The 27,969-nt window shown below is 41.7% G+C and overlaps 1 protein-coding gene across 3 annotated transcripts in view; it reads left to right on the top strand.

Moving 5' to 3' along the window:
* Positions 1-26,718, top strand: part of MOSPD2 (motile sperm domain containing 2) — a 47,331-nt gene extending 20,613 nt beyond the window's left edge. The window contains exons 6-18 of one of the 3 annotated variants that reach the window (XM_038757114.1): positions 1,333-1,393; positions 2,518-2,556; positions 3,137-3,261; positions 3,864-4,040; positions 4,574-4,728; positions 5,589-5,685; positions 6,425-6,521; positions 8,135-8,267; positions 10,646-10,748; positions 13,647-13,815; positions 21,160-21,272; positions 22,237-22,346; positions 26,513-26,718. In XM_038757114.1, the coding sequence (XP_038613042.1) occupies positions 1,333-1,393; positions 2,518-2,556; positions 3,137-3,261; positions 3,864-4,040; positions 4,574-4,728; positions 5,589-5,685; positions 6,425-6,521; positions 8,135-8,267; positions 10,646-10,748; positions 13,647-13,712 (1,053 nt within the window). In that variant the 3' untranslated portion in view covers positions 13,713-13,815; positions 21,160-21,272; positions 22,237-22,346; positions 26,513-26,718. Of the gene's footprint in view, positions 1-1,332; positions 1,394-2,517; positions 2,557-3,136; positions 3,262-3,863; positions 4,041-4,573; positions 4,729-5,588; positions 5,686-6,424; positions 6,522-8,134; positions 8,268-10,645; positions 10,749-11,261; positions 11,654-12,768; positions 13,623-13,646; positions 13,816-21,159; positions 21,273-22,236; positions 22,347-26,512 lie in introns of those variants that run through there. The other 2 variants (XM_038757115.1, XM_038757113.1) reach the window with 2 other exon arrangements.
* The last annotated feature ends 1,251 nt before the right edge of the window (positions 26,719-27,969 follow it).

Below are 27,969 nucleotides of genomic sequence, written 5' to 3'. Positions count from 1 at the left end.
TGTGTCTGCTACAAGGTGAAAGAGTTTGGTGATAATTGTGGTGTTTAAGTACTTATGTTAAAATACAGTACTAAGTGCTAAGGTAGATACAACACAATCAGATCAGGCACAGTCCATGTCCCACATACGGCCCACAGTCCAAGTCGGAGGGAGAACAGTTATCGAATCCCCATTTTATAGATGAGGAAATTGAGATCCAGAGAAGATAACTGACTAGGCTAAAATCACACAGCAGTCAAGTGGCGAAGCCAGGAATAAAACCCTCGTGCTCTAGACACCCATGCCTTTGTTCTTTCCATTAGGCCACAGTGTAGGCATATATAGAATATTAGAGTCATAATTTATGCTTTATAATTTTGTTAGCAGAACTGCTTAGATTTCCCAAAGGCTTTATGTCTGTGTCCTTTTCTCCCTAACCGTTTTTTGTTTGTTTGTTTGTTTTCCCTTGGCTTTCTAATGTAGCACTCTGCAAGTGTTTGTACTGTTTTGTTTTAGGAAATATTCTAATCTTTGAAGTATTTTAAAAGTAGCTGCACTGAGTGTTTGTAGGCTAGGTTTGGGTCTACTTAACATGGCTGGGAAATGACCTCAATAGTAGGAGGCCAGCCACCCCTTCCCAGCCCAACCCCAGTGTTTTGAGGGTGTACTGTGAAGTAATCCCAGGGCCTACATGGCCTTGTGAGCCGGCACCAGGCTTGGGCTGGTCTTGTGTTGTGCATATTAACTCACAGATGGTTGGTTACCTTCTGGACACCCACCATGGAGGTGTCCTATTTATTACATCATTATGCTTTCACCAGCTCCTACTATTTACATATTTTTTGTTCTGTTTTTTTTTGTTTGTTTTTTTGTTGTCTGGCTCCCCCCTCCAACCTCCCCATTAAATTGAAAACTCAGGGACAGGGAATGTGTGTCTTGTGTCCTTGATACTCTCTCAAGCACTTGATTCAGTGCTTTGCAGTCAAAGTGCTCACCAAGTACCATTGATTGATTGGGGCATGAGCTAAGTTGAGCACTGCTCCCTGTCTGGGACCCACACCATGTGATTAGACTGGGGATGTAAAAACGCCAACTGGTTGCACCCTCCTAGGCATCTGTTGTTTCTCAGCTCCTCCTCTGAGATTAATTTTGCTATCACTAATCTCCGTTCCATACATATTAATTCCTGTGTTCTGTTTACCAATCATATCCAGATTCATGTGCATAATCTTCACTTGATTTTGTAATGGTATTTTTTTTTCCTCATTTTGTTATTCAAATATTTCTACATGAAATGTTTAGCACCTTTAAGAATCCTAAATCATGGTGATTAAACATCAACCTTTATTTTAGGACATGGACATCGTTCGGTTTGTCATCAACTGCTTTAAGATTTATTATCCTAAATACCTCAGTAAGTAATTTATTTTATATTAAATATAGTAAGGAACATCTGGCTATGGAAAATGTTGGTGGGTTGCCCCTCCCCCCCCCCCCACAACACACATATTTACAGGTGCTCTAAGTATTACATTGTTTTCCTTGAAGGTTAATTTAAAGTCAGATTAAGTCTGAAAATCTGAATGTGTCCCAGGGAGGAGAAAGGGCCATCCTGAGTTCACAGAGGGGCATAATGAAGGGGAAGGCGTGAATCTGGGTGAATTTGCATGGGTGAATTCAGTTTAACAGAGTTGGTAGACTGTTAACTGTATAAAAAATGATTTTGCTGTATTTTTTCCTTTAACTTCATTAGTTAGTAGAGCAAAAGCAAAAATAGCAAGTAACAAGCAGTGAGGGAGGAGACTCACAAGGTAATTGAGGAGAGCAAGCATGATAGCAGGAGGAAGAAAATATACAGCTTAAAAGGATCAAGATGGAAAAAAGGGAATGAGGGTTAAAGAATTGATAGTAGTAGTTGAAATGCAAGAGTTGAAAGCCATGAGGATGAAACAGAATATAGGGATGGTACTTAAAGATGGAAATAGGACACCAACAAATTCAAGAAAGGCAAAATATGTACAAATTCCAGAATGATTTCTGTTTGACAAATGTCAGTGCCAGGGGTTATTCTAGAGCAAATCCAGAACGACTGTCCAGAATTAATTTGAGAAGTTGTTACATTGTTCACAGAGTGAATTGTGGAAACCGTGATAATAAGAACCCCCAAAAGAGAGAAGCCTCTATTTAAGACTGGGACAATACAGGCCAACAAAAAAACCACAGCAGTGGAGCTGGGTCTTGCTGACTCTGGGGTCTGCACACCACTGCTCAAGAGGAACAATTGAAGACTGGACTGACTGGAAGATGGCACATGGAAGGATATCATTATTTATGTTCCATTATTCCTGAGAAAGGATCCTCTTGACACATTCTGTGGGATTACATGGGGTAGTGGTGAGGCTACGCCTTATGCACTTGACCACTCAGTTGTTCAGGCCCAGTTTGTAGTAGCCCCCCAGTGACCTGTGATTTTCATGTCTGGCAAAAATGACAGAGAATGCTAAACCTCATTCCAATGTGTTCTTTTTATCATTTCAGCTAAAATAGTGGTCTTTGACATGCCATGGATCATGAATGGTGAGTTGTTTTAACTTCATGAAAATACATTTAGTCTTTGACTGAATTTCATTTTTTAAGCCAGCTAGAGGATAGCCCAAGTGTTTTTACAAATGTTAAGACACATGCAATATGTAGTCCAGAGTCAAAAGCCCTGTAACAGGTTATCCAGAATATTTCATGGGAAAGCTTGGTTTTGTATTTTGTAACTTTTCTGGATCAATTTGCAATCGTAATGCGAGATTGACGTAAGTTGTTTTTAAACATGTCAAACTGAACTTTTATGGGACAATCGGGATGGAAATATTTGTATTTGAAATGTCCATCAAGCCATTGTTGTCTTTTTTTTAATTATTTTTATTTGAATGGGATTTAAGTGCTGACTGTATGCCAGGAACAGCATTAAGCACCAGGCACTGTACTCTTTATTCCCCCCTCCTAATACGTGAGCCCAGCCACATAGTGAAATCAGCAATGGCTTCATTCTAAATCAGTTAATGCAAAGCTTAGGGTCCTTAAGGATTGGCTAGCTCATGGGACATACAATACGTAAAAATGAGAACACGAAGGCAGTTAAATGAAATTGCTGTTTTCTTTTTAGCTGCTTTTAAAATTATAAAAGGTTGGCTTGGCCCAGATGCAATAAACATGTTGAAGTTCACAAGTAAGAATGAAGTGCAAGAGTATGTCAGTATGGAATACCTCCCCTCACATATGGGTGGAACTGTAAGTATCCCACAGAGTAGTAGTTCATAATAATGATAGTATTTATTAAGAGCTTATTTTGTGCTAAACACTGTTTTAGTCACTGGAGACTTACAGGATAATCAGGTTGGATGGGGTGCCCAGTATAAGCGGGAAGAAATGCAGGTCTTTAATCCCCGTTTTACAGAGGAGGAAAGTGAAGCACAGAGAAACTAAATGACTTGCCCAGGGCTAACCAATTCATAATTTATTGGCTATTAGTGGGGGATGCATTTCTCCTAAATTAAGGTGTAGGGATACTGAGGTCAGTTGAGCGAGCATTTAAAAATTCACCTCAGATTAGGATTTTGTAGTTTGTAATTTATTTTATTAACAAGGGCACCATGCGTTGCTATGATTGTCACCATCCCCTCTTTGCCTACTAGTCCCTTGAACCTGAAGTTTTATAAATATAGTAGGAAGTATATGGGGTCATAATTTGATGTTTAAACTTAGGTGGGGAAAGTCGTTGTTTAAAAGGACTTTTAAACTCATTGTATGAGGCACTTTGTCTAGTTTATTGCTCTGACTGTGCTCCTTTCATTAGTTGGACAAAAATTATATTTTTATTTCTTCTATTTTAGGATCCTTTCAAGTATAGTTATCCTCCACTGGTAGATGATGACTTTCAGACTCCACTGTGTGAAAACGGGCCTATTACCAGCGAGGATGAAACTGAAAGTAAAGAGGATATAGATACAGATGGTAAAGAAACTGGAGAACCAAATTCCAATGAAGAACAACTCCCTGGCCCCAAAAAGGTATTTGTCAAAAACCAAAAGTCTGTGGCTTTGTATTTAACTAAAAATTATTTTTCAAGTATTAATTTATGAATGAATGGTTTTAAAATAGAGTTTCGTTACTGCTTCCTGCAAGGTTCATTCTCTCAGGAGGAAATTTTGGTTCATGACAGTTGCATTTGCTAATGTGTGGAGTCTTCCATCCATCATTCCATTCAGAACATGGGTTAATTTTTACTGTTGCACTGAGGTCCAGTCTGGATCCCCAGAGCTTAACAGAGTTTAACTCTGTTTGGGATTAGTACTAGTGAATTCCACTATTCTTGGGGATCAGAGAAGGAGGAAACATCACTGCTCCGATGCAAGCTTAATGAGGGCCTTGAAGTATGTTGACAGATTTCCCAAAAGTCTATGGTGACTAGTCCTCCATCTGTAATCAAATGGAAGACTATCTTTGTTGTCATGTTTCTGTGAGGAAAACCTTTTTGGCTGTCAAAGTGTGACTCACGTGCTGTCGTTTTTGTTCTTTTATAATTGTTCTTGCTGTTGAACAGATAAGCTTGGCAGACTCAATTTCCAAACCAGAAGAACCAATTTCCAAACCAGAAGACTCAATTTCCAAACCTGAAGAGTGCGACAAAGGAGAGTCAAAAACAAAATCAGTGAAGAAACCATTAAGCGTATTTAAAGGACTTTTATTGCACATCAGGTAACACAGATTTGAGTAACCATTCCAGTCATAACATTTCTTGATCATTTATGCAAGTCTGTGAATTAGGCTAAAAATGTACTATATTTCAACTATAGTTTGAAAACAAATTAGTATTAAATTAAGGGTTGAGTCATCTAAATCAGATTTTCCTCCTTTGGAAGATCTTTATTTTTTTTATGATTTGAGACCTTACAGGATTCCAGAAATCCCTAATCTGAAGAGGAACTCAGGCCCATGCATTCTAGCAATGGCAATTCAACTTTGTATCAACAAAATCCTTTCAAATCCAAATGGCTTTCAGTGCAGTATAGTTAGTGGAGTTGAACTATAAAATGAACTAAGTATAAAATGAAGTAAGGCCAGCAAAGGTCTAAGTAAATGAAGGACCACCTGTAATGCTGCTCACAAATGCCTTCAAGTCAGCTCTATGTTCCAGATTGCAGTTTCAAACCCAACTCACTTTGGGGAGTTGAGGCTTGTTCACTGGGCTAAGTCTCTTCCCCTGTGCTGCCCCCTTTATGTATGAAAAGGACTTTTCACTTTAAATTTAGTTCTTTAATCTACTCAGGCCTCTTCTAAATGTTCTGCCTCCGTGGGTTCAGTTTCTGCAAAATGGCATTTGGTCCCAAGGTTTCCATTGTAATGAAACGTTCAGGCCTCAGTACTGGAATTGTTTCTTTGTAAGTTTTAACCTTCAAAAAATGATCTGTCGTCTCTTACTGTGATTCAGTCCTGGCACAAGACCTTGAAAGTTCCATTGTTAAATATTCTCTTCAACTTTTCTGTGACTGATAGGGAAGTGCAAAGCAAAGATTGCTGAAGGGCAAATTTCATGAACTGTCATTGTTTCCATATAGCCCTGCGGAAGAATTGTATTTTGGATCTAAAGAAATTGGAGAGAAAAAATGCTTAATAGTGCTCACAAATGTAGCTAAAAATACAGTGGCATTTAAGGTAAATATCTTCATTTTAATATGCTTCAAACATTTGGCTGATTTAAAAAAAAGCAAACATTAAGGTCAATTCTGGAGAAAGGCATGATTTTACCAGGTTTTCATTTTACAGCTTTACTTAAAATTACAGTATCATAATGGCATAGAAGGTAAAATGAATTTATGTAAGTATAGCAAACGTAGGATACATGTATCTGTGTATACATACACATGTATCTATTCAGTCAGTCATATTATTAAGCACTTACTGTGTGCAGAGCACTGTGCTAGGCACTTGGGAGAGTACAATACAGCAATAAAGAGTGACAGTCCCTGCCCACAAGGAGCTCGCAGTCTGAGAGGGGGTGGGAGGAAGACCGACATCAAGATAAATCAAATGACAGATCTAGAAATAAGTGCTGTAGCGCGGAGTTGGGGTGGGGGAAGAGCAAAGGGAGCAAGTCAGGGTAATGCCGAAGGGAATTTGAGATGACACAGTCCCTGTCCTACGTGGGGCTCATAGTCTCAATCCCCATTTTACAGATGAGGGAATTGAGGCACAGAGAAGTGAAATGACTTGCCCAGGGTCATGTAGCAGACAATTGGCAGAGCTGGGACTAGACCCCGTGACCTTCTGACTCCCAGGCCCTTGCTCTGTCCACTCTGCCATCTTTTGAGTTCTGTATTTTTAAATAATGTGTCAAACTTATGGTAATTATACTGTTGGATTTGGGGAACAAATGGATCGCTTCCTATTTCAGGTGAGAACAACTGCTCCAGATAAATATAGAGTTAAACCAAGCAACAGTAGCTGTGAGCCTGGCACATCATTAGATATAGTGGTGTCTCTTCATGGGGGTAAGTCAAGTCATTGTTAAATAGTACTTTATTAAGCACACACCCCTCCCCCACCACAGGTTTCAGAAGGCACATATCCATCTCTCATTTTGCTCTTAATCAACAATTCCTTCCTTGTTTGTTACAGGATTTAAAATGCAAAGATTTGTGTGTTGAACAGCTCCAGGGCTTATAATCTTATTATCCTAAATGACTGGTTTCCTAATTAATACATTCTCTCAGTCAGATAACGGCCTGCACATTGCCAAAGATTGTTTCTCTTGGCTTAGCTGTTTTTGAGACATTATCTAAATTTAATTTATTCGGATCCTGATGTGGCTGTGCATGTTGTCAAAATTGAATCACACATTTCTTAATCTTGGTTTTCCAAATGAAAATTTTTACATGGACTATAAAAAATGGAAGTTCATCTTACTGTAGAGAAGCAACAGTTTTGTATATGCAGATTATTTAGTAACTCAAAAAGAGCATGATGATACCTAGAAGTATCCAGACCTCCTCTACACTCTAAATTCTGCCAAGAAATTAGTTCATTCTGCACACAGTAAGCACTCAATAAATACAATTGATTGATTGATTCCCCACAGCACCTGTATATATGTATATATGTTTGTACGTATTTATTACTCTATTTATTTTACTTGTACATATCTATTCTATTTATTTTATTTTGTTAATATGTTTTGTTTTGTTCTCTGTCTCCCCCTTCTAGACTGTGAGCCCACTGTTGGGTAGGGACCATCTCTATATGTTGCCAACTTGTACTTCCCAAGTGCTTAGTACAGTGCTGTGCACACAGTAAGCGCTCAATAAATACAATTGATTGATCGATCTACAAATTCTGTTCTATTGTACTCTCTAAAGTGCTTAGTACAGTGCTCTGCAGACAGAAAGCACTCCATAAATATGATTGATTATAAGTCTTAAGCCAGAGTTGGTAAAAATAACTCTTGTGGTCATGTCCTTATCAGGATCCTGGTTGGTCAGTTACCTACAGAGCCAAAAATGTCTGGGCCCCAAACGCTTGGCACTGTCCTACTTCGCACTAATAATAACATTAATAATGTAAAAAGTAGTGTTTATTAAACACTATATTCCAAGCACCGTATTAAGCATTGGGATAGGTGCATGATAATTAGGTCCTACAGTGAGACTCACGGTCTCAATAGGAGGGAGAACAGATATTTTCATCCTCATTTTACAGATGAAGTAATTGAAGCAACAGATAAGTGACTTGCCCAGGATCACCCAGCAGACAAGTGACAGAGCGGGGATTAGGACCCAGGTCCTCTGATTCCCAGGCCCGGGCTCTTTCCACAAGCCAAGCTGTTTTTCACTGAGATCCCTTTTCTAAGTTAAGGAGAATTTTCCTGAAATCAAATCCTCCATATATGTGCTTTACAGCCTCCCTCGCTTAATATAGAAATTTTCTCTTAAAACTGAAGAAAAATATTAATAATGATGATGGTATTTGCTAAGCAGTTACTATGTGTCGAGCACTATTTTAAGCATTGGGGTAGATACAGGCTAATGACATGAAGAATGGTAAAACTGCCAAAAGCATTTCTAATTTGACTATTGAGGCCCTTTGCTTTTGCTGTTTTGGGATACAGGCTTCATGGTTTCCCCCCAAGACCGTTTCCTGATAATGGCTGCTGAAATGGAGCAGCAGCTTTCTGGCACAGGGGCAGCTGAACTGGCCCAATTCTGGAAAGATGTGCCCCGTACCAAAGTCATGGAGCACAGGTGAGTGACCCGGAACCTCCTCTGTCCCTTCCACAGTTTTGAAAAAGGAATTCATACTTGGCAGCTCGGATGTCATCTTCCTTCACTAGGCATTGATCAGCCAGGACATCGATCAGCCCAGTGAAACAGTGCCATCTTTCCCTTGACAACCTATCTAGAGGTCCTCCTCTCCTCTGGACTGTAAGCCCCTTATGGGCAGGGAACATGTCTACTAATTCTGTTTATTGTACTCTCCCAAGCGCTTAGTACAGTGCTCTGCACATAGGAAGCATTCAGAAAATATGATTGATTGTTTATAGTTGCGAAGATGGCAAGGAAGAGCTCCAAAAGTAGGTAAGCCTAGTCCTTAGTTCTCCACTACCTTACCCCCATTAAGCTTACTAAACTTTAAGAAATGAGGCAAATGTGAAAGCTTTGCTTCTGCTTTGTTCTCACCTGCAACCAACATGAGCCCTGCTCAGTTTGTTATAGGCTAATGGGGCAAGAGAGCTCCCATAGTTAGCCTTAAATAAGTTCAATCAATCAGAGGTATTTATTGAGGCCTTACTGTGGACAGAGCAATGTACTGAGCACTTGGGAAAGTACAACAAACCCTTCAGGACTTATATACATATCAATAAGGTATATATTATAACTTACCTCAAGTGCTTAGTACAATGCTCCACACAGAGTAAGCACTCAGTAAATACCATTGATGGTGCTACAGTACAACAGTTAATAGGTTCGATTCCTCGGCTGTGTAACAAACATTAAAATGGATTAGGGCTAGGGGACTTAGTAATGTGTTTTTCTGTGTCTAAACACACTAATGTTGTGGAAATTGAGATTCTTAGGAATGAATTTTTACTGAAAACATGTTTTAATCTTTACACCATAGCCTGAGAAAATTGCTGCCCTGGGAAAAGAGAGAAGAGGGGTCAGAAATAGGGATAAAGCCTAGTGAAGAAAGCAGAGGGAGAGCCCAAGTGCTGTGGTTAAAAGTAGGATCTGTCTTTGGGACAACTTTACGCTGTCTCCTCTCAGGGTTGGTAGGGGGAAGCTTCAGTCTGGGGGGAAAAAAAACATGAACTGATCAATGCCAGTTCATATGTATAATTAAAAAAACCTTGTCACTTCAGCAGTTGAGACATCTCTAATTCACCCTGGCCCTCCCTTTGTCCTACACTCACAAGTGAGAATGTTCACAAACACGGAGTGTTTTGCTACTTGAAAGAGAAGGGTATATAAATCCATAGTTCTGTTCGAAATAAGATAGCCAGTTCCTACATATCAAATCAGGTCGTTTCAAATAATTCTGTTTTTAAGCATAATGTTCTCAAGTTTGGGGCTCTCAGATTCATCTCTGGCAGCTTTAGAAGACCTGATAAGCTTTTTTTTAAAAAAACAACAACAACCAGTCAAAGGCATCTGAAACAGTACCCTTAAACATTCAAAGTGGCAGACTTCTTAAAGGCTTTTGTAGGATCTCTAGTATAGTAGTATCAGAAGCAGAGCACTGTCCTGACTGCTGGGAAAGAGTCCACAAGTGGGATTTAGACCCAGAGGCTGTGCCCTGAGAGGCTAACAAGTTCTGGGTAGAGGTGGGGGAGAAGAATGGAGACAGACACATCAACAAACCAAGGAAGGTAGTAGGAACCTGGGAGATGAAAAGGACCAGCCACAGCAGTGGTGGGGTTGGGATTTTGTGTGGGGCAAAAAAGGACAGCAGATGGTGGGCATGGATTCCGTGCTCTCCCAACACTAGAAGATAGAGCTAATCTCTGGACAGCTGCAGCCCCCACGATGCAAAGGTATTGCAGGAAGAGACGTGTTAGAATTTAGTTGGACTTCATTCTTATCTGAGTTGGAAGGAGGGAAAAAAATCACTTGCCCCTAATAAACTTACTCCTCACCTAGTGACTACTTATTGCAGTTGGTCCCAGGGAAAAAAGCCCAGCTCTGCAGGTAAGATGTTGGCTGGGGTGATGATATCAGCGGTGTAGGTTTCTGACCGAAGAACCACCAAGGGAGTTCCTTCAGGAGGACAGGTCCGGCAGGATTCCTGAAAAATAGTGGGCTGAGGTGGGTGGCGAACTCTGTTGTACTGTTATATTGTATTCTCCCACGCACTTGGAACAGTGCTCTGCGCACTGTTAGTGTTCAAATACCATTTACTGATTGATTGCCAGCAGTGGCTTCTCAGGCAGCCTTTGACTGCTGGCTTAGGGACTGACTGTGGCACAGGTCAGCCCGACATTGCAGCCCTTCTCATTGGGAGATTCCAACACCTCCTACCGAGAAACAGAATGGAAGTTGATTTGTTAATTCAGTGAGTTAGAGCCTTAAATTGATGCTGAAAACTGAAGTCTGGATCTACTGTTCCACTCTGCTTTTTCTAGGTTAAGATGCCATGTTCTCGAAAGCAGCAAACCTTCTAGTCTCTCATTAAAAGAAAACGCTTTCAATGTTCCAACGAAGACGAATGAGGATTTATACTCACAGGTAAGCTACTTTTAATCTCCTTCCAATTCTTTTTTTCAGGATTTAAAATATCAACTATCCCATAACTTTAGAATTCTTGAAGTTCATTAAAGCAGTGCTTTGTTCCTTAATTAAAAAAAAAATACCCCATTGCATTGAGTCTAATCCTACCAGTGAGGTGCAGGACAGAAGAACTTGCTGGCTTTTGAGAGATTCCGAGGAAGAAGTCCTGCACTGGAGAGATGTAGTAGCAGGCAATCTTGCACATCTCTGAAGTCACCACGTACCCATCTTCTCTCTTGCGAGATACTTGCTGAGCCTAGTAAAAACAAGGGAGTGAGAATTAGTGTGTAAAGCAAAATGAACGTGGCATAGCCGTTTCAGGCCCCGTTCCTCCCCACTTGCCATTAAAGGGTTGAGATAGATAGCTTGCATGTGTGGATTTCTAATGTTCATATGTGGCATTCACATGAGAAATGTCCTGTTGTGTGGCTAGACTTAAAAAGTCTTTCACCATTTTTGTTTCCTCTTCAGCTTACACGGTTACTAGACCTCAATAGGAAACTTCAAGAGCAAGTTGACCGTTGTCTCTGGTTCCAACAGTTACTGACTTCTCTAACAGTCCTCTTACTCTCCTTTGCCACCTTTTGCTTGTATGTGTTATACAATCGGAGAAGCGATGCGCTATAGGGTGCATGGCTCCCTGAGCTAAGTAGTGAAAAAGTCAGACTCCAAAACTCTCCACTAAACCAGAACAGGCTCTGGTGGTGTACATCTGTGCTCTCCAGAGTCATAAGTACAGCACTGAGGTTACTTGCCATTCAAAGAAGAAAGGAAAGCAAGAACAAAGATGCCGATGAAAGTAGTTTAACTTTTTTGTGTAATGAGGGAAGAAGAGAAATAGAGACGTTGAACACTGGAAAAAATGAATGGAATGTGGTTATAGAACAAGTGGAGGTCAAAATTGGACAATGTAACACTTGAATACGAGTTACTTTTCCTTTTCGGTTGGAGTACCTTAAATGTCACATCTTAGGTCTTATCCTGTATATACGGTGGACTGATAATGTGCAAGCCGAATGCTATATTGCAGCCAAGAGATATTCTGCCTTTTTGTGGACCTGAATTGCCACATTTGAACAAACGTATTAGCTTTTCTATCCATTGTATATTAAGTCTGTGTATATTGAGTAAAGAAAATGTACCCCTAAGATGTGTAATTTATGTAATCATGACTTTTTGTAATTCCGAACTACTTTCAGATTATAGTCAGCCTTCTTCAGGAATGTTAGAGTGTTTCAGTAGTTAATGCCAAGTGGCCACAGTTTGCTAATAGCATTCCCTGAGACTCTGTTGTCACCCTCACTTCATTTTGGGCAAAAACAGTAGCTACCATCCGATAGGTTTAAGGGGTTTTTTTTCCCTTTTTTGTCACTTGGTGCTTCCTGGAAGGGTTCTTTCAAGCAACTGTTGTGGGTGACAATTGTATTTTGCATTAATCCCTATTTTTAAAGGGAGGAAAAAAAATCTCTTGAATAGCCACAGTTTGCACTCTATGTACTGTACAGATCCAAATGGCTAATTTGGGGCTCAAATTTGTACCTCCCAAAAAAGAAACATCCTAAAAACAGCCTTTGGATTGGCCCACAAACATCTGTTGAAACTGGCTGAAACAAGCCAAGATCGAGAAAAACATCTAGGAGAGCAGGTCTTCCTGAGCACACCTGGAAAGATGAAGAGAGTCATTCTGGAGGCAGTTGGTTTTTCAGTGTTACAGAAAAATGACCTCAACAAGAGAATCAAACTTTATAACACTAGAGTACTATATATTGGAAAATAAATTAACCTAGGATTGAATTTAGATTTTTGATCAAGGGGTTGTTTATGCTGCACAACTTCACTGAGCTTCTTTGGTGGTTGAGTAGAAATTTGGTGTGTAAATAATGGTTGAGAAGAGTACTCTGAAAACTGGACTAAAACTTAATTCCTTGACTGCACACTGCTGTGGTATCTCCACTTAACTTAAATTTTTATATTTCAGTTTTAACAACTCCAGACGTGAAACTGACTGACCTCCACCTTAAGTACCTTTTTCTCCCACTCCATTTTATGTGCACAGTCATTTTTCATGCATGCTGAGTTCTTGGCTTTAGATGCTTTAATATAATGGAGAAAATTGCTCAGTGTGGACATGTGTTCCTTTGCTAAAAACTGAGGAAAAATTTGGGCAGGTTGGAAAATTGCTTTGATCTAACAGTATCTCTTTGGTGTTTTTTCGTGAGATAATACTGCCTAACAAAATCATAACGGCTTGAAGTTTTGAGCAGTCTTTCCTTCTTAAACTCAGTAACATAAGCTGTTAACAATGTGACTTTTGTGACTAATGCAGAATTGCTGAAAATTTACCATAAATATCGAAGATATTGACAGCCTAACCTTTACGCTTGTCCTGATTTATTCTGTATGAATTCATATTTTCACTCAGTGTCTCATTTGAACAGTCGTTTTTAGTAGTCCACAGCTCATCTCATACTTCTGAATTCATAATGTCATTTGTTTACATATGAATTACTGAGAACCAAATGTAGATCCTCTTTCAATTCTCATGGTGGATTATATAAAGTTTCTGTTAAATTGAAAGTCACCTAATCGTTAGAGAGTATCCTAGAAATTGTGGTGAATCTAGCTTCAAATTTCTTAATACACCATTGTAACTATTTTGAAATTCTTGCCTCTAATTTTCAATAGATTTAATAGCACTTTATTGTACAACTGCCAGAAATATATTTAGAATTGTTACCAGTAAAATTATTCTAACACTCTGGTGCTTTCATATAATTTCAGTATTTTTATTACTATATTGGTATTTTCTTTGTATAACTGATCAAAGGACATGTTTTCTATTTTAATATGTTTTAGAGAAATAACTACATTTCTGAAATAAAAATCATCAGGAGAAATGTCTTGTGTTGTTCCAAGTCTTGAAACCCGTGCTTCAACCCATGTGACTACTTCATTCGCATTTGTTTTTGTCTTTGAAGAAGGAAGGAGAGGGAGAGACAGAGACGGACCCCCAGCCAGAGACCAGGTGCCAATCCTTAGGGACCCAGATTACTCTTTGTTGCTCCAGGAACTGCGTTGATTCCCTTTTAAAAGGTCCAGGGGGAGGTTTGCTCCTGCTACCACTGACAGCTTTGTCTCCTCCCTTAACCACAGGTTAGGCAGGTGCTGCTCTGCCTCTGTGTCCCTGTTCTTGGACCAGGTAAAACAGACGTTGTTAAAATGAACATTCTCTTTCATTTTTTCCCCCTCTGGTGACACTGTGATACAAGGTAATCAGTTGAACATGGTTCCCATCCTTCAAGGCTCACAGTGTGAGGGGAAAAAAGAGCAGGCATCATCCTCATTTTCGAGTGAGGAAACTGAGGCCCAGAGGAGTTCTGTAATTTGCCAGAGACAGAGCTGAGATTAGAAATTGGGTCTCCTGACTCCCAGGGCCAGGTTCTTTCCAGTGAGCCATATTCCTTCCCTCCCACGTAATTTACTAAGAGTTTCAGCTACGTGTGACGGATGGCCTTTTAAGAAATCAGTTGAAATTATTTTTGCTTTATAAGAGCACCAATTTAAAATAGAAAATAAATTCTGAAATGCCTCTTTTGGGGGACCTTTGCTTCTCTAAGCTTTTTAGCCCAACAGCCTGATTTGAAAGTGTATATGTCTATTTCAGCCAATTGACCAGTGATATTTATTGAGAGCTTACTGTGTGCAGAACAACACTAAGCACTTGGGAGAGTGCAGTACAACAGAGTTGGTAGACATGTTCCTTACCCATAGTCTAGAGGAAATTGAAACCATGAATGTAAAGTACCTTACTGAAAACAAGCAATGTATTCCATTCATCATGCCTCCATATGGGTTATAGTTTTCTTGAAATTTTTTTTTAGTAGTAACAGGCATCAGTCTCTAGTTTGTCCTGTGTCTGCTTTAGAAGAGAACAGCCTGACATTCACCTCCTTTACCTGAAGACTCGCTTAGGAAAACATAGGAAAAAATGAAAGAAAAAATGTCTCCAATGCACAACTCAACTGCCTCTAATCATTTCCCTGGTGATCTGTTCCCACCTCTGTGACCTAACAGAGCAGGGTGGGGATGAGCCTCAAAAATAACTTTTTCTTTCTCTGCTCAGCTCACATTCTCAATCCCCATTTTACAGATGAGGTAACAGGCACAGAGAAGTGAAGTGACTTACCCAAGGTCACACAGCAGATAAGTGGCAGAGTGGGAATTAGAACCCATAACCTTCTGACTCTCAGGCCTGTGCTTTATCCGCTATGACATGCTGCTTCTAAAGCAAGCCTGGTGTGCAGTTATCAGTAGATTAGCTTTTCTCAATGTTTCAAAGACCGTTTGGAGGATTTGTTAAATGAGTGGGAAACATTTTCTAGAGACTGAAAACATCATAATACATAGGGCATTTGTTAAGTGCTTACTGTGCACTGAGATAGCTACAAGGTATAAAAAGGGTATTAAATATCTGCATTCCCCCCCACACACTTAGACTGTGAGCCCCAAATGGGACAAGAGCTATGTCCCATCTGACTATCTTATATCTTTCCCCCACTTAACACAAATCTGTGGCACATAGTAAGTGCCTAGCAAATACCACAATTATGATATTTGCAATTATTAATTTTTCTCCTGTTCTTTCCTGGGGAGATGAAAATCTTGTTTGGTTGTAAGTGCATTCCTTTAGAACAGAACACAAATTTAGCATGGGGGACCAGATCTGCTCAGGGTGTTACTTAGATTGTTTCAGGGAGAACCCAGATTTGCCAACAACTGCAAGGATCCCCTTATCATGTATGCTTATTCATGAATCCGGAGTAGCGTGCAAGGTCTTATAAATTTAATAACCTGAGTAGTAGAAAAATAAGATAAAAATCAAACTCAGGGTGAGAACAATAGTACGTCTCCAAGGGCAGTCAGCCTGTCTTTTCAACTGAGCATCAGTATTCATGCCAGAAGATGCAGTCACCAAACACATTTTGCTGGGCTAGAACGATTTTGCCCTTAGTTGCAGAAGCGAAATCCTCTGAACGTGGGCTGTGTTCATGTTAGAGAGTACATCCTTTCCCCTAGGTAGCAATCCCGCAGCTGTCTAATTGCAGGAAAAGTTCCTGGACTATCTACATTTCCTTTCATCCCAAGGTGACAGCATTTTTATGGCTTTCACTTGATCATCTCATGGTGTCACCCAAAGCAGGCAAAATTAGATTCCAGAAATATCCTTTACTATCAATATAGGAAGGTAAGCACAGACGTGATTGTGTTATTTAATCGGAAAACCAAGGGACCCAAACAAAATCATCTCTGATAGAAACAGCGTGGCCTCGTGGATAGAGCAAGAGCCGGATAGTCAAAGGTCCTGGGTTCTAATTCTGCTCCACTGCTAGTCTGCTGTGTGTACCTTAAGCAAGTCACTTTATTCATTCAATCAATCGTATTTATTGAGCAACTTACTGTGTGCAGAGCACTGTACTAAGCACTTGGGAAGTACAAATTGGCAACATCTAGAGACGGTCCCTACCCAACAACGGGTGTGCCTCAATTACCTCATCTGTAAAGTGGGGATTAAGCCTGTGGGCCCCATGGGGGACACTGGGACATGGACTGTGTCCAGCCTGATAAACTTGTATCTATCCTAATGCTTAGTACAATGTCTGGCAAATAATAAACACTTAACAAATATCATTTTAAAATGACAAAGAAAGCTCAGCTGCAAATGGTAAGATTCTGATTAGATACTAGGAGGCTTCAGACTTGAGTGGGAGGAGAACAAGACTGGAAGCCTGGACATTTGGGGCCTAGCCCTGGCTCTGTCACCCACCTGTTGGGTGACCTCGAGCCAAACACAATCTCTCTGGGCCTTAGTTTCCCCATCTGTAAAAGGGGGGAGTCTAACCTCCCACTCGCAAGTACCTAGGAATCTTGTAAGAACAAAAACATAATTGATGTGAAAAAGCTTTAGAAAAATGAGCATAGAAATCAGTCCATTCAGTGCATTTTATAAAAAAACAGTGGGTGCTCCTCTTCAGAGAGGAAAGCTGTGGAGCATTAGACTGTGTTTGTGACAGTTCAGGCTATGCTCTAGGGGGTTTGTTAAGCACATAATAATAATGGCATTTGTTAAGCGCTTACTACGTGCCAAGCACTGTTCTAAGCACTGGGGGGAATACAAGGTAATCAGGTTGTCCCACTTGGGGCTCACAGTCTTAATCCCCATTTTACAAATGAGGGAACTGAGGCCCAGAGAAGTGAAGTCGGAGTCGGGATTAGAACCCATGACCTCTGACTCCCAAGCCTGGGCTCTTTCCACTAAGCCATGCTGCTTCTCTAGCACATAGTACATGATAGGCAATGTACTAATACAAGCTAATCAGTCTAAATACCCATTTTACAGAGAAGGTAACTGAGGGACAGAGAAGTGAAATGACTTACTCAAGGTCACCCAGCAGACAAGTGGCAGAGCTGGCATTACAACCCAGGACCTCTGTCTCCCAGGCCTATGCTCTACCCACTAAGCCACACTGTTTCTCAGCTCTCCCCTGAGCCCCCATGCGATAACTATTCCAAGCCAGGGCACCTCCCAGTTCAAATTTGCTGGTGTTTCTTCGCCACCCAGAGCCAGTGGGGGCTGGTTCTCAAGCATCTCTCAGAAGTATTACCATATTCACCACCACTGCCCAATATTTACCAACAGTGTTTGCTCAGTGCCAACGTGTGGACTTGTGAGTTAAAAGATAATTAGGTCAGATACATTCCCTGTCTCACGTGGGGTTCAGGGTCTGAGGAGGGAGAACAGGTATCTTACCCCTTTTACAGATGAAGAAACTGAGGCACAGAGAAAGGAAGTGACTTGCCTACGGTCTCACACTCCAACCCCCCAGGCTGTAAACTCATTGTGGGCAGGGAATGTGTCTGTTTATTGTTGTATTGTACTCTCCCAAGCGCTTAGTACAGTGCTCTGCGAAAAGTAAGCACTCAATAAATACGATTGAATGAATAGAAAGTGGCAGAGCCAAGTCCTTTGATTCCCAGGTCCCTGCTCTTTCCACTAGGCCAAACTGCTTCTCTATTAATTCTCTTAATTTCATCCTGCTCAAGAAGGGTCATATTCCCAGTGTGCCAAGATCATTTTGAATTTGATTCCTGCCTTCCAACATGCCAGCAGCTCCACTCAATTCTGTCCTTTGCCAGTGCAACAAACCTCCTCTCAATCTCTCCATCCAAACCATCGGTGGCAAAATTGGAAAAAAAAATAAGCAGAACTGGGAGGCCCCTCTCAGTATATTCCCCAGGTGGACCCTCTGCTAACTAAAAACTCTTCTCTGGGGGCAAGCCTCAAACCAGTTGTCACCGTGCAGTCATGACCTTAAACTAGCTGGGTAGGGACCTTGGGGAAATCCGTTTTATCTACCGACTGCTGTTCCAAGCTCAAAGCGCACTGCATCACCCTGCAGAGTGGCGATCCGGGCTAGAACCTACATCTCAAATCTTATAGTTCACCAGCCGAATTGCTCACGCCGACCTAGGTTAGCTAAGCGCTCCAGGGCTGCTGTCACTTTTCCAGAATACAGATAACCTCTACATGAGCTCTGCACATTCTCAGCAATGGCCCTGGCTTAATAACCCTGCTGAACAATAATGGCGTTCTGATGCAAAGCAGCAAAAATGGTCTTTATAAACTCATTTTCCAGTATGCTTCCTGGTAGGCAAGCATACGCTACTGTGGAATGTGAGGTTCAGATTAAGGATAAACTAATTATGAGACACACTGTTTGCTGCTCCCAGATTTTCTGAAGATTCTTGTTGTTTTGAAGACACTGCGAAAGCCTGAGTGCTGTAGGCCGTCTGGCGTTCCAGCAGAATAAGAATAATTAGGTCTTCTCATTTTTGAAGTTACCCTTTCTTTCATTTTCCAAATATGATGAATGAAAAGAGATAAGATGCCCTCTTTGCACTCTTTCAAAAGAGTTCTTTCAATTAAAAAAAAAAGCGCGCATAGAATTCACAACTCCTGGTAGGAGTCTGGGGGTATCTGAAATACTAAGACCAAAATGACAGAACAAAATCCTACATTCTTCCCAAGGCTGAAAGTCCTTTACTTTGCTCAGGAAATCCGAATACAACAATCGCTAGAATACTAATAAAAGAGTGAATCAAGTGGTATTATAGTGAACCTACAACATGGTTCCTGAAAGCTAAGCCCAGAGATGTGGAACTGACATAAAATGGAATTATATTGCACTGAATCCAACTGTCTGGGGCGTAGGTGATTTATAGATACGCAGACAGCTGTGGAGCTATTTAATTGGTGCCATCATCCAAAATTTTTCCACACAGAAATGATAATGTGCAAATTCTCACCTGGTCCGGCAGCAGATTGTTCCATTCGGTGTAAACTGGCGGAGTAATGAATATTTTCTTCAGTGACTCCTCCCACTTCACTCTGACTTGCATTCTTTGTTCCTCCCAAGGTAACCTGACAGAGCCTTGCTCTCATCTCTCGTGCCCCCTCCCCTTCCTCCTTCACAGAACTCCCTCCTCCTTCAAATCCACCAGGTTACAGCTCTCCCCATCTTCAAAGTCTTCCTGAAATCCCACCTCCTTCAAGAAGTTTTCCCTGATTCATTTTTTTCTCTCCACATTCACATTTTCCAACTAGCACCTTAGCACTTAGAAGCTGTGCACAGAAGGCACTCAATAAATGCTAGTGAGGATCCTGGCCCAGTTCAGGGCAGATTTTCTTGGAATAATTTGGCACTTAGTACAGGCTGCAAGTGCTTAAGAAGTGCTGGAAGTAATAAAAATAGTCATGGAGTGGTCTATACATCCCAATTCAGAGAGGGAGCAGTGTGGTCTACTGGAAAGAGAACAGGGCTGGTAGGAGACCTGGGTTCTAATTAAGGTTCTACCACTTGCCTGCTGTGTGACCTTGGGCAAGTCACTTAACTTCTCTGGGTCTCAGTTCCCTCATTTGTAAGGTGGGAACTCAACACCTGTTCTCCCTCCCACTTAGACTATGAGCCTCAAGTGGGACAAGGACTTTGTACAATCTGATATCTTGTATCTATCCCAGCGCTTAGCTCAGTGTTTGATATAGTAAGTCCTTAAACACCGCAATTATTTTTACCAGCGTGTATAATTAAAACCTGGATTCTCCGCACACTACAGTAACCCAAAGATGAGTACCAACCGAATAGTAAAACCTAAGATCATTTTCTTTTCTTTGCAAACCTCCAGCTTGATTAAACAGATTGACGAGAACAAAGTTTCACAATATCAACCAAAACCAGTGACTAATGAGAACAGCAGGGATTTAAAAAAAAATAATGTCCAGTCCACAGGCACTCTGAGAGAATTTAACAAGAAGAAAAAAAACACAGTTTCTACATTTATTTTCCTGCAGATCTCAAGACTAAGAAAAGTACAATCACCCCTTAAGAACTACGTGAAATATTCATTAGAGAAGAAACACGGCTCAGTGGAAAGAGCATGGGCTTTGGAGTCAGAGGTCATGGGTTCAAATTTCAGCTCCACCACTTGTCAGCTGTGTGACTTTGGGCAAGTCACTTAACTTCTCTGTGCCTCAGTTCCCTCATCTGTAAAATGGGGATTAAGATTGTGACGCCCCCGTGGGACAACCTGATCACCTTGTAACCTCCCCAGCACATAGAACAGTGCTTTGCATCTAGTAAGTGCTTAATAAATGACATTATTATTGTTATTGTGACCACATGGAACTAGGCAAGAGGGGAGATAGAAAATGCCGTCTCCTGGTCCTTCTCGGACTCTGGGAATTTCTAGGAGGATGGTTGGGTAATGGCATAGGGTGGTGCCAATCTGTCCTACAGCAGGAAGAGCAGGGGGAACATGAAGCCACAAAGTGGGTGTCTTATCCACCTGTGTCTGCTGTGCGATCTTGGGCAAGTCACAACTTCTCTGGGCCTCAGTTACCTCACCTGTAAAATGGGGATTAAGAGTGTGAGCCCCATGGGGGACAGAGACTGTGTCCAAACTGATTAGTTTGTATCTACCCCAGTGCTTAGAATAGTGCTTGGCACATAGAAAGCACTTAACAAGTACCATAATCACTATTATTTTAATTATTCTAGCAGTCCACATGTGGTTGCTTCAGCCATGTGATTTTACCTTCTCTTTGCAGAGGATTTGGCCTATTTGATGAGGTGGAGTTTAAAATATCCTCAGTCCTGTATATGTGATTCTGTGTAAGAGTCTGGTTTAGGAACTTTGAATTTCCAGATCCTCAGGAAAATCAGCAAAGGGCATTTTCCTCCCCAGCCCCTTTAATAGTTTATTTTGGAAGAATGAGCTCAATATTTCATTGCTGTTCTCCCTCTTGTGTGGGCAGCTAGAAATATCCATTTAGAATTGGTCTATCTTCGCTCTTGGAGAATCTGATAAGCATACTACAGTCACCAAGTGATTGACAGACTTTGTAACCTGTGGAAAAATGGTAAACAGGTAAGCTGTTAGAACCTGTTTTTAATCTATGAATAACTTCCTCTGGATGAATGTAAGTTCTACTTCTTTAATGGTCACATAATCATGCCAAGACAGGCAAGAACTCTTTTGCATAAGTAGATTCCAAGCGAAAGTTAGAAAAAAGCAATATAGCAGTTTTAAAATAAAGAGGGGGAAAAGGGGGAAAGAGGAGTGTTGATTGTCTCAGGCTCTAAGCCCCAGGTGGGATGGGGACTGTGACCAAGCTGATTATCTGTATTGACCCAACACCACATTTAGTAGAGTTCTTGGCACATAGTAACTGCTTAACAAATGCCACAATCGTTAGTGTTACTATTAATAACAATAATCAGACCCACTCCCCAAAGCCAGAAAATGCCAAATTTGAATTCAACTTTTACTCTGATAGTTCGCCTTTATCACCCAGGAAAAGACCAGATCTGTTCCTTGCACCCTACCCCGTTTTTCCAAGGTGTCAATCCAAGCTGATTTGACCCCTCAGCTATCCTGAGGCACAGAATCAAGCTGTATTCCATTTCCTGTCTACCTCTCTTTCCTTAACATGCCAGAATGTGGCTGACAGACATTTCTGGCATTGATTGTCAGGGCCATTTATTATCCTAACAGCATCTGAAGGAGAAGTTCTATTAAGACAGTCCCCTGTGGGAAGGACCAGCTAAACACATTATCATAATGAAGGATCTCAGTGGATGGAAACAATGACCTCTCAACAAATACTGCTCTTAACACTTAAGTACTCACAAATCCTTAGCACTTATGTGCATGTTTTTATAGACCCTTACTTCCACATAATCACACCTCCCCTCCTAACTGTAGGTTCTTTAAGAAAGGGATCATGTCTGCTAATTCTAATGTACTTTCCCAAGTGCTAAGAACATTGCTTTGCCCCCAATACATGCTCAATGAATATTGTTGACTGATTGTTCTCTCTTCATTCTGGCAGTGGAGCCCCAGAGAGGAGCAAAACACCTAGGCTAGAAAGAGTGATGGAAGGAAGGAAACTGTTGACAAGAACAGACAGAGTCCTGCCATGCACACAGGCCAGCTACTAAGGTAACAAGACACAAGTATGCCCAAGGGTAGCAATTCAAGTGAAGTGTGTAAACAATGTTAATCCTTGAGGGTTTAAAAGGTCAAGAACGGTCGAGTTAATAGAAACAAAACAGAGAAAACTTGGAAGCAGTGACAGGCTTGAAAACAATCTATTTAGTATTGAAACCAAAGGAAAATCCTCACCCGTAGCAAAGTTTTCATCTTCTCCAGCTTTTAATTTGGATTCATGGTTCATTCATTCACCAAAGACCATCTTGGCCTTCAGGACATGGGGATTTTGGGTGCCAGAGATACAGTTCATTTCAGTCCTGGCAATTTCACTGCCTTTGCCAGAGACAGCTACTATCACAGACGAATCAAATTGCACCCTGGTTTTACAGACAATAACAATACCTGTGATTAGTGGTAATTACCAGTAATAATAAGGGCCTACTCGACTGAGATTGTAGCACTGCAGCCTGCGAAGGCACTGTGGGGAGGCCAAACTTCTTTTGCCCCCTCTCTCAGCAATATTGGACACTGCTCAGTATCTTGCTATCTGACTCTCCATTTTGCAAGAGGAATGAAAAAACTGGAAAGTCCAGAAAAGACAGAGAAAAATCCAAAATAACTGAAGGGTTAGAAAATTAGATCCAAAGAGGGAAAACAACTCAAGGTTTTAGCCAGAAGAGAAGATTAAGATGTGCCTTAAAACTGTCTTTAAGTGTGTAAAGTCGTGTAACAAAGTACATCAACCTCTCATAGATCAAAAGGGTTATGTATGGTCTTACAAAATCCAACATGAAAGAGAGAAGTAGCTCCTGGGGCAACAAGAGAGCCAGCCACAAACTTGGATCCCCTGTCTCTCAGGCAAAGACCGTCTACTGATCCTTGCTTCCTGTCATTCACTCATTCATTCATTCATTCATTCGTATTTATTGAGCGCTTACTGTGTGCAGAGCACTGTACTAAGCGCTTGGGAAGTACAAGTTGGCAACATATAGAGACAGTCCCTACCCAACCGTGGGCTCACAGTCTAGAAGGGGGAGACAGAGAACAAAACAAAGCATATTAACAAAATAAAATAAATAGAATAAATATGTACAAATAAAATAAATTAATAGAGTAATAATTACATAAAAACATATATACAGGTGCTGTGGGAAGGGGAAGAAGGTAAGGCAGGAGGGATGGGGAGGGGGAGGAGGGGGAAATGAAGGAGGGAGCTCAGTCTGGGAAGGCCTCCTGGAGGAGGTGAGCTCTCAGTAGGGCCTTGAAAGGAGGAAGAGAGCTAGCTTGTCGGGTGGACAGAGGGAGGGCATTCCGGGCCAGGGGGATGACGCAGGCCGGGGGTCGACGGCGGGACAGGCAAGAATGAGGCACGGTGAGGAGATTAGCGGCAGAGGAGTGGAGGGTGTGGGCTGGGCTGGAGAAGGAAAGAAGGGAGGTGAGGTAGGAGGGGGCGAGGTGATGGAGAGCCTTGAAGCCCAGGGTGAGGAGTTTCTGCCTGATGCGTAGGTTGACTGGTAGCCACTGGAGATTTTTGAGGAGGGGAGTAACATGCCCAGAGCATTTCTGGACAAAGACAATCCGGGTAGCAGCGTGAAGTATGCACTGAAGAGGGGAGAGACAGGGGAATGTGAGATCGGAGAGGAGGCTGATAAAGTAATCCAGATGGGATAGGATGAGAGCTTGAACGAGCAGGGTAACGGTTTGGATGGAGAGGAAAGGGCGGATCTTGGAAACGTTGCAGAGGTGAGACCGGCAGGTTTTGGTGACGGCTTGGATGTGAGGGGTGAACGAGAGAGTGGAGTCAAGGATGACACCAAGGTTGTGGGCTTGTGAGACGGGAAGGATGGTAGTGCCGTCAACAGTGATGGGAAAGTCGGAGAGGGCAGGGTTTGGGAGGGAAGACAATGAGTTCAGTCTTGGACATGTTGAGTTTTAGGTGGGGGGCAGACATCCAGATGGAGATGTCCTGAAGGCAGGAGGAGATGCGAGCCTGGAGGGAGGGGGAGAGAGCAGGGGCAGAGATGTAGATTTGGGTGTCATCAGTGTAGAGATGATAGTTTAAGCCATGGGAGCGAATGAGGTCACCAAGGGAGTGAGTGTAGATCGAGAACAGAAGGGGACCGAGAACTGAACCTAGAGGAACCCCCACAGTAAGGGGATGGGAGGGGGAGGAGGAGCCTGCAAAAGAGACTGAGAATGAACGACCGGAGAGATGAGGAGAACCAGGAGAGGACGGAGTCTGTGAAGCCAAGCTTGGATAGCGTGTTGAGGAGAAAGGGGTGGTCCACAGTGTCGAAGGCAGCTGAGAGGTCGAGGAGGATTAGGATAGAGTATGAGCCGCTGGATTTGGCAAGCAGGAGGTCATTGGCGACCTTTGAGAGGGCAGTTTCCGTGGAATGTAGGGGACAGAAGCCAGATTGGAGGGGGTCGAGGGGAGAGTTGGCGTTGAGGTCACCACCTGTCTCAGGTGGCAAGGTTTACTCTTAAGAATGTCAATGATACATGGAAAAAATCAGAGCTTCTTAAAGGGATGCTTTGAAAACAAGAATCACTAAACCAAGAAGATACAGGTGACTGCCATTTTATGGAAAAAAGCCAGGCAAGTACAAAGTTAGTGATATTTGTTAGAAAAGCAGAGTAGCCGAATGGGAAGAGCATGGGCCTGAGATTCAGAGGAACTGGGTTGTTTTAAACCTGCCTCTGTCACTTGTCTGCTGTATGAGCTTGGGTGAAATCACTTCACTTCTCTGTACCTCATTTACCTCTTCTGTAAAATGGGGGTTAAGACTGTGAGCTCCATGTGGGACAGGGACTGTGTCCAACCTAATTATCTTGTACCTGGTTAATCCAGGGTTTAAGTTCAGTTCTTGTCACAGAGTAAGCACAAGCAGCGTGTCTAAGTGGAAAGAGCATGGGCTTTGGAGTCAGAGGTCATGGGTTCAAATCCCTACTCCACCACTTGTCAGCTGTGTGATTTTGGGCAAATCACTTAACTTCTCTGTGCCTCAGTTACCTCATCTGTAAAATGGGGATTAAGACTGTGGGCCCCATGTGGAACAAGCTGATCACCTTGTAACCTCCCCAGTGCTTAGCACATAGTAAGCGCTTCACAAATGCCATTATTATTATTAAATACATTTTTTAAAGGGCATGCTTACAGTGTATAGAGCACTGTACTAAACACTTAGGAGAGCACAATACAATGGAGTTGGAAAATGTGATCCCTATCCACAAGGATCTTACATTCTCATGTTGAGACGCAATAATATAAATTATGGGGGAGAAAGTCAATCAAATACACCATCAAATCTATCCCCTTCCTTAGTCACAGAAATAAAGCTAATCAACAGAGAAGTGTGGAGCATTTAACAGTAAGTGTTTGGTATTGTTATTATGGCACTTAATAAGTGTCAATCGCCATTCCAAGTGCTTGAGTCAATACAATTTAATCAGGTCAGAAATGGGGTTCAGCGTCTAAGTAGGAAGGAGAACGGGCATTGAATCCCCATTTTACAGATGAGGAAATTGAGGCACAGAGAGGTCAAGTGATTTGCCCAAGCTCACAGCAGGCAACCGGCAGTTTAGGGGAGGCAAGCAAAATTATTGTAGGACTCTGCATGTTTTGTCAGATTATTCAGTAGGGTCCAAGGATAAAAATTGCATGGAAAAGAAAAAGCGGGATTTTCTGTGAGGGTACACTCCGTTGGGTTCTGAAGCCTGCATGACAATGTTTAGGCTTCAGGGCTTAGAGCTGCAGGACTTGGCTTATCTGCCCACTCCACTATTCACAGAAGATGAAACTAAACTGCAGTAAATTGGAAGGGGCTTATTGGTCATATCACTTGTAGTATTTGGTGTTGCCCAGGCATATTTTCCTATTTCCCTCAAGAATAAAAATAAAGACAGAAGGAAGAAAGGATGCAAGCCAGTGAAACGGTAAAAAGTAAAACTGGCCGGTTTGAGGTTATAAGCATACATGGGAAGCTCCTGATTACAGCTCCTGAATACTTATTTAGGCATGCAGCAGAAACAAGGCCAACTGGAATTATGGAAATGAAGGCAGTTCTTTCCAAACCCACAGGCTAAGGCAGGTTGCTATTTGTTTCGTTTGGGAATTTGAAATCAGTTTTGAACCTGCAACTCTCTACTTCTTCCACCCTCACCACACCCTTCAGCCTTCAGCTTTCTGTCTAGCTCACACAAGGACAAGAAAACCTTGGGACTGTCTCCATTTCAAGTGTCCAGAGCTGCTGCACTTACTATGACTCAGTGATGTTTTACCTTTCGGAGTTGTGGGATCTCACCACCGACACCTTGCCCATGTCCTGTCTCTGGCCTGGAATGCCCTCCCTTGACTTCATATCTGAAAGAGGATCGCTCTCCCCACCTTCAAAGCCATATTAAAAGTATACCTCCTCTAAGAGGCCTGAGTTAAGCCCTGAATTCCTCTTCTCCCACTTCCTTCTGTGTCACTGACACACTTGGATTTGCACTGTTCATTTACCCCTCCTTCAGCCCCACAGAACTTACACACATATCCATAATTCATTTATGTCTGTCTCCCCTCTACACTGTAAGCTCACTGTGGGCAGGGAATGTGTCTATGAAATCTGTTATATTGAACATTACCAAGTGCTTAGTAAACTGTTATGCACACAGTAAGTGGTCAATAAATACAACTGATTGATTGATAGGTTAAGAACAAGCTTCTTGGTTTTCTTAGCCAACTAGATTGTAAACCAAAGTGACATTTACATATATTTTTTATCCTCTCTATGGATCTTTAAGCATTCCTAGAGTCTGATATGAAATGGGAGTAGCCAATAAGTTGAGTAAATGTTGTTTTTAACCATGTTTCGATCACAAGTTTGAGGGTTCAATTCCAAAAGCATTTCAGCAGGCTCAGAACTTTGCTAAGAAAATTAGCAATTCTTTAGGAGACCCTCTTGAAAGACAGGGAAAATGTTCCATGCTATGGGGAAATACTCCATTAATTAAGCTGGATACTTGGTTTGATGTTCTTCAAAGAAATTTTGTTATCATTTCCAGTCACTGATAAGCAAAAGGAAACTTTTGTGCAGATTTTGCTCAAAGAAAAGAATGCCACCCCTGTGGACTTAGAATCTTCCATTCAATAATAACTACGGTCTTTATCAAGGGCTTGCAATGTACCCCAACACTACTAACAGCAGGCAGAAGATATTGAATACTGAGATTGGATACAGTCCCTGTCCCATTCAGGGCTCATCATTTAAGATAGAAGGAAGAAAGGTATCTTGTCTCCATTTCACAGATGAGGAAACAAGTACAGAGAGGGTAGATGGTAGAGGCCCAAGGTCACAGAGCAAATGAGTGGTGAAGGTGCAATTTGACCCTGGCTCTTTCCTTTGGTTTGTAATTCAGTCCTGTCCGAAGACAGACCCCTCGCTCGCTCTGCATTCAACTCCCTCCTAAAATCCCAAATCTTCCCCAATGCACTTAGCCATATGATTCCACCAGCCAACTCTACCAGTTATGGACTGACTTATATCCACCCTCAGAACTCATGTCTACATGTGTACTCGGTTATTCATTTTGACCATTTTAACTGTAAATATTTCTATGTTTGTGTCCCTACTAGGATGCAAGCTCC

Source organism: Tachyglossus aculeatus, chromosome 15 (assembly GCF_015852505.1).
Source record: "Tachyglossus aculeatus isolate mTacAcu1 chromosome 15, mTacAcu1.pri, whole genome shotgun sequence".
In the NCBI taxonomy this organism is placed as follows: Eukaryota; Metazoa; Chordata; class Mammalia; order Monotremata; family Tachyglossidae; genus Tachyglossus; species Tachyglossus aculeatus.
This window is presented reverse-complemented; position numbering and strand designations above follow the sequence as displayed.